This window comes from Mizuhopecten yessoensis, unplaced genomic scaffold (genome assembly GCF_002113885.1).
Source record: "Mizuhopecten yessoensis strain PY_sf001 unplaced genomic scaffold, ASM211388v2 scaffold10045, whole genome shotgun sequence".
NCBI classification, from domain to species: Eukaryota; Metazoa; Mollusca; class Bivalvia; order Pectinida; family Pectinidae; genus Mizuhopecten; species Mizuhopecten yessoensis.
In genome coordinates, this window is record NW_018408351.1 from 310,796 (window position 1) to 316,808 (window position 6,013).

At 45.2% G+C, this 6,013-nt stretch overlaps 1 protein-coding gene across 1 annotated transcript in view; it reads right to left on the minus strand.

The window, feature by feature from the left end:
* Positions 1-3,150, minus strand: part of LOC110459372 (vicilin-like seed storage protein At2g18540) — a 6,089-nt gene extending 2,939 nt beyond the window's left edge. Inside the window, exons 1-2 of the mRNA XM_021511593.1 lie at positions 2,618-3,150; positions 2,001-2,235 (exon numbers count right to left, since the gene is read on the minus strand). Of these exons, the coding sequence (XP_021367268.1) occupies positions 2,001-2,235; positions 2,618-3,150 (768 nt within the window). The remainder of the gene's footprint in view (positions 1-2,000; positions 2,236-2,617) is intronic.
* Positions 3,151-6,013: the final 2,863 nt, after the last annotated feature.

Below are 6,013 nucleotides of genomic sequence, written 5' to 3' on the forward strand. Positions count from 1 at the left end.
CCCCTTTTTTTCTGTTCCTGTTGATGTCTACCCGGTTGTTTTGGTGTCTCTTCTGTTCCTGTTGTTTTCCTCCCTTTTTCTATTTCTGTTGATGCCTTCCCGTTTGTTTTGGTGTCTCCTCTGTTCCTGTTGATGTCCCCCCTTTTTCTGTTCCTGTTGTTGTCCTCCCTTTCCCCTGTTGATGTCTTCCCGTTTGTTTTGGTGTCTCCTCTGTTCCTGTTGTTGTCCTCCTTTTGTCTGTTTCTGGTGATGTCTTCCCAGTTGGTTTGGTGTCTCCCCTGTTCCTGTTGTTGTCCTCCCTTTTCACTGTTGATGTCTACCCGTTTGTTTTGGTGTCTCCTCTATTCCTGTTGTTGTCCTCCTTTTGTCTGTTTCTGTTGATGTATACCCGTTTGTTTTGATGTCTCCTCTGTTCCTGTTGTTGTCCTCCTTTTTACCTGCTGATGTCTTCCCGGTTGATTTGGTGTCTCCTTGTTCCTGTTGTTGTCCTCCCTTTTGCTGTTTCTGTTGATGTCCCTCCGATTGTTTTGGTGTCTCCTTGTTCCTTTGTTGTCTTCCCTTTTCCCAGTTGATGTCTCTCCGTTTGTTTTGGTGTCTCCTCTGTTCCTGTTGTTGTCCTCCCTTTTTCTGTTGATGTTGATGTCTACCCGGTTGTTTTGGTGTCTTCTTGTTCCTGTTGTTGTCTTCCCTTTTCCCAGTTGATGTCTATCCGTTTGTTTTGGTGTCTCCTTTGTTCCTGTTGTTGTTCTCCCTTTTCCCTGTTGATGTAAACCCGTTTTTTTGGTGTCTCATCTGTTCCTGTTGTTGTCCTCCTTTTTCCCTGTTGATGTAAACCCGTTTTTTTGGTGTCTCCTCTGTTCCTGTTGTTGTCCTCCTTTTTCCCTGATGTCTTCCCGGTTGTTTTGGTGTCTCCTCTGTTCCTGTTGTTGTCTTCCCTTTTCCCTGTTGATGTCTACCCGTTTGTTTTGGTGTCTCCTCTGTTCCTGTTGTTTTCCTTCTTTTGACTGTTTCTGTTGTTGTTTACCCGTTTGTTTTGGTGTCTCCTCTGTTCCAGTTGTTGTTCTCCTTTTTTCCTTGTGATGTCTACCCGGTTGTTTTGGTGTCTCCTCTGTTCCTATTGTTTTTCTCCCTTATATGTTTCTGTTGATGTCTACCCTGTTGTTTTGGTGTCTCCTCTGTTCATTTTGTTGTCTTCCCTTTTTCTGTTTCGGTTGATGTCTTCCCGGTTGTTTTGGTGTCTCCTCTGTTCCTATTGTTGTCCTCCCTTTTCCCTGTTGATGTCTACCCGTTTGTTATGGTGTCTCCTCTGTTCCTGTTGTTGTCCTCCCTTTTCCCTGTTGATGTCTACCCGTTTGATTTTGTGTCTCCTCCATTCCTGTTGTTTTCCTCCCTTTTCCCTGTTGATGTGTACCCGTTTGTTTTGGTGTCTCCTCTGTTCCTGTTGTTGTCCTTCTTTTTCAGTTTCTGTTGATGTCTACCCGTTTGTTTTGGTGTCTCCTCTGTTCCTGTTGTTGTCCTTCTTTTTCAGTTTCTGTTGATGTCTATCCGTTTGTTTTGGTGTCTCCTCTGTTCCTGTTGTTGTCCTTCATTTTCCCTGTTGATGTCTACCCGTTTGTTTTGGTGTCTCCTCTATTCCTGTTGTTGTCCTCCTTTTTGTCTGTTTCTGTTGATGTTTACCCGTTTGTTTTGATGTCTCCTCTGTTCCTGTTGTTGTCCTCCTTTTTACCTGCTGATGTCTTCCCGGTTGTTTTGGTGTCTCCTTGTTCCTTTGTTGTCTTCCCTTTTCCCAGTTGATGTCTCTCCGTTTGTTTTTGGTGTCTCCTCTGTTCCTGTTGTTGTCCTCCCTTTTTCTGTTGATGTTGATGTCTACCCGGTTGTTTTGGTGTCTTCTTGTTCCTGTTGTTGTCTTCCCTTTTCCCAGTTGATGTCTACCCGTTTGTTTTGGTGTCTCCTTTGTTCCTGTTGTTGTCCTCCTTTTGTCTGTTTCTGTTGATGTCTACCCGTTTGTTTTGGTGTCTCCTCTGTTTCTGTTGTTGTCCTCCCTTCTCCCTGTTGATGTCTACACGTTTGTTTTGGTGTCTCCTCTGTTCTGTTGTTGTCCTTCCTTTTCTCTGTTGATGTCTACCCGTTTGTTTTGGTGTCTCCTCTATTCCTGTTGATGTCCTCCTTTTGTCTGTTTCTGGTGATGTCTTCCCAGTTGGTTTGGTGTCTCCCCTGTTCCTGTTGTTGTCTTCCCTTTTCCCAGTTTATGTCTCTCCGTTTGTTTTGGTGTCTCCTCTGCTCCTGTTGTTGTCCTCCTTTTTCCCTGCTGATGTCTACCCGGTTGTTTTGGTGTCTCCTTGTTACTTTGTTGTCTTCCCTTTTGTTTTGTTGTCTCCTCTGTTCCTGTTGTTGTCCTCGGGGTTATTTTGGTGTCTCTCTGTTTCGGTTGTTGACGTCTACCCGTTTATTATGGTGTCTCCTCTGACCCTGTTGTTGTCCTCCCTTCTCCCTGTTGATGTCTACTCGTTTGTTTTGGTGTCTTCTTGGTCCTGTTGTTGTCTTCCCTTTTACCAGTTGATGTCTCTCCGTTTGTTTTTGGTGTCTTCTCTGTTCCTGTTGTTGGCCTCCTTTTTACCTGCTGTTGCCTTCCCGGTTGTTTTGGTGTCGCCTTGTTCCTTTGTTGTCCTCCCTTTTTCTGGTGATGTTGATGTCTTCCCGGTTGATTCGGTGTCTCCTTGTTCCTGTTGTTGTTTGGTGTCTCCTCTGTTTCTGTTGTTGTCCTCCTTTTCCCTGTTGATGTCTACTCGTTTGTTTTGGTGTCTCCTCTATTCCTGTTGTTGTCCTCGGGGTTAGTTGTTGTCCTCCCTTTTTCTGTTGTTGTTCATGTCTACCCGGTTGTTTTGGTGTCGCCTTGTTCCTTTGTTGTCTTCCCTTTTCCCAGTTGATGTCTCTCCTTTGTCTGTTTCTGTTGTTGTCCTCCTTTTCCCTGTTGATGTCTACCCGTCTATTATGGTGTCTCCTCTGTTCTGTTGTTGTCCTTCCTTTTCTCTGTTGACGTCTTCCCGTTTTTTTTGGTGTCTCCTCTGCCTGACATTGTCCTCCCTTTTCCCAGTTGATGTCTCTTCGTTTGTTTTTGGTGTCTTCTCTGTTCCTGTTGTTGTCCTTCATTTTCCCTGTTGATGTCTTCCCGGTTGATTCGGTGTCTCCTTGTTCCTGTTGTTGTTTGGTGTCTCCTCTGTTTCTGTTGTTGTCCTCCTTTTTCCCTGTTGATGTCTACCCGTTTATTATGGTGTCTCCTCTGATCCTGTTGTTGTCCTCCCTTCTCCCTGTTGATGTCTACCCGTTTGTTTTGGTGTCTCCTTTGTTCCTGTTCTTGTTCCCACCCACCCTTTTCTGTCTCTGTTGTTGTGTTCCCAGTTGTTTTGGTGTCTCCTCTGTTCCTGTTATTGTCATCCCTTCTCCCTGTTGACGTCTACCCGTTTGTTTTGGTTTTGGTGTCTCCTCTGTTTTTGTCCCCCCTTTTTCTGTTCCTGTTGTTGTCCTCCCTTTTCCCTGTTGATGTCTTCCCGTTTGTTTTGGTGTCTCCTCTGTTCCTGTTGTTGTACTCCTTTTTCCCTGTTGATGTCTACACGTTTGTTTTGGTGTCTCCTGTGTTCCTGTTGGTGTCCTCCCTTCTCCCTGTTGATGTCTACCCGTTTGTTTTGGTGTCTCCTCTGTTCCTGTTGTTGTCCCCCCTTTTTCTGTTCCTGTTTTTGTCTTCCCGGTTGTTTTGGTGTATCCTCTGTTCCTGTTGTTGTCCTCGGGGTTATTTTGGTGTCTCTCTGTTTCGGTTGTTGTCCCCCTTTTTTCTGTTCCTGTTGATGTCTACCCGGTTGTTTTGGTGTCTCTTCTGTTCCTGTTGTTTTCCTCCCTTTTTCTATTTCTGTTGATGCCTTCCCGTTTGTTTTGGTGTCTCCTCTGTTCCTGTTGATGTCCCCCCTTTTTCTGTTCCTGTTGTTGTCCTCCCTTTCCCCTGTTGATGTCTTCCCGTTTGTTTTGGTGTCTCCTCTGTTCCTGTTGTTGTCCTCCTTTTGTCTGTTTCTGGTGATGTCTTCCCAGTTGGTTTGGTGTCTCCCCTGTTCCTGTTGTTGTCCTCCCTTTTCACTGTTGATGTCTTCCCGTTTGTTTTGGGGTCTCCTCTGTTCCTGTTGTTGTCCTCCCTTTTCACTGTTGATGTCTTCCCGTTTGTTTTGGTGTCTCCTCTATTCCTGTTGTTGTCCTCCTTTTGTCTGTTTCTGTTGATGTCTTCCCAGTTGTTTTGGTGTCTCCCCTGTTCCTGTTGTTGTCCTCCCTTTTCACTGTTGATGTCTACCCGTTTGTTTTGGTGTCTCCTCTATTCCTGTTGTTGTCCTCCTTTTGTCTGTTTCTGTTGATGTATACCCGTTTGTTTTGATGTCTCCTCTGTTCCTGTTGTTGTCCTCCTTTTTACCTGCTGATGTCTTCCCGGTTGATTTGGTGTCTCCTTGTTCCTGTTGTTGTCCTCCCTTTTGCTGTTTCTGTTGATGTCTATCCGATTGTTTTGGTGTCTCCTTGTTCCTTTGTTGTCCTCCCTTTTCCTAGTTGATGTCTCTTCGTTTGTTTTGGTGTCTCCTCTGTTCCTGTTGTTGTCCTCCCTTTTCCCTGTTGATGTCTACCCGTTTGTTTTGGTGTCTCCTCTGTTCCTGTTGTTGTCCTCCTTTTTACCTGCTGATGTCTTCCCGGTTGATTTGGTGTCTGCTTGTTCCTGTTGTTGTCCTCCCTTTTGCTGTTTCTGTTGATGTCTATCTGATTGTTTTGGTGTCTCCTTGTTCCTTTGTTGTCCTCCCTTTTCCTAGTTGATGTCTCTTCGTTTGTTTTGGTGTCTCCTCTGTTCCTGTTGTTGTCCTCCCTTTTCCCTGTTGATGTCTACCCGTTTGTTTTGGGGTCTCCTCTGTTCCTGTTGGTGTCCTCCTTTTTCCCTGGTGATGTCTACCCGTTTGTTTTGGTGTCTCCTCTGTTCCTGTTGTTTTCCTCCCTTTTCCCTGTTGATGTGTACCCGTTTGTTTTGGTGTCTCCTCTGTTCCTGTTGTGGTCCTTCTTTTTCAGTTTCTGTTGATGTCTACCCGTTTGTTTTGGTGTCTCCTCTGTTCCTGTTGTTGTCCTCCTTTTTACCTGCTGATGTCTACCCGGTTGTTTTGGTGTCTCCTCTGTTCCTGTTGTTGTCTTCCCTTTTCCCTGTTGAAGTATATCCGTTTGTTTTGGTGTCTCCTCTGTTCCTATTGTTGTCTTCCCGGTTGTTTTGGTGTCTCCTCTATTCCTGTTGTTGTCCTCCGTTTTACCTGCTGATGTCTACCCGGCTGTTTTGGTGTCTCCCCTGTTCCTGTTGTTGACTTCCCTTTTACCTGTTGAAGTATATCCGTTTGTTCTGGTGTCTCCTCTGTTACTGTTGTTGTCCTCCGTTTTACCTGCTGATGTCTTCCCTTGTCCCAGTTGATGTCTACCCGGTTTTTTTGGTGTCTCCTTTGTTCCTGTTGTTGTCCTCCCTTTTGCTGTTTCTGTTGATGTCCCTCCGATTGTTTTGGTGTCTCCTTGTTCCTTTGTTGTCTTCCCTTTTCCCAGTTGATGTCTCTCCGTTTGTTTTGGTGTCTCCTCTGTTCCTGTTGTTGTCCTCCCTTTTGCTGTTTCTGTTGATGTCTATCCGTTTGTTTTGGTGTCTCCTCTAAACCCGTTTTTTTGGTGTCTCATCTGTTCCTGTTGTTGTCCTCCTTTTTCCCTGATGTCTTCCCGGTTGTTTTGGCTCCTTTTTACCTGCTGATGTCTTCCCGGTTGATTTGGTGTCTCCTTGTTCCTGTTGTTGTCCTCCCTTTTGCTGTTTCTGTTGATGTCCCTCCGATTGTTTTGGTGTCTCCTTGTTCCTGTTGTTGTCCTCCCTTTTGCTGTTTCTGTTGATGTCCCTCCGATTGTTTTGGTGTCTCCTTTTTCCTTTGTTGTCTTCCCTTTTCCCAGTTGATGTCTCTCCGTTTGTTTTGGGGTC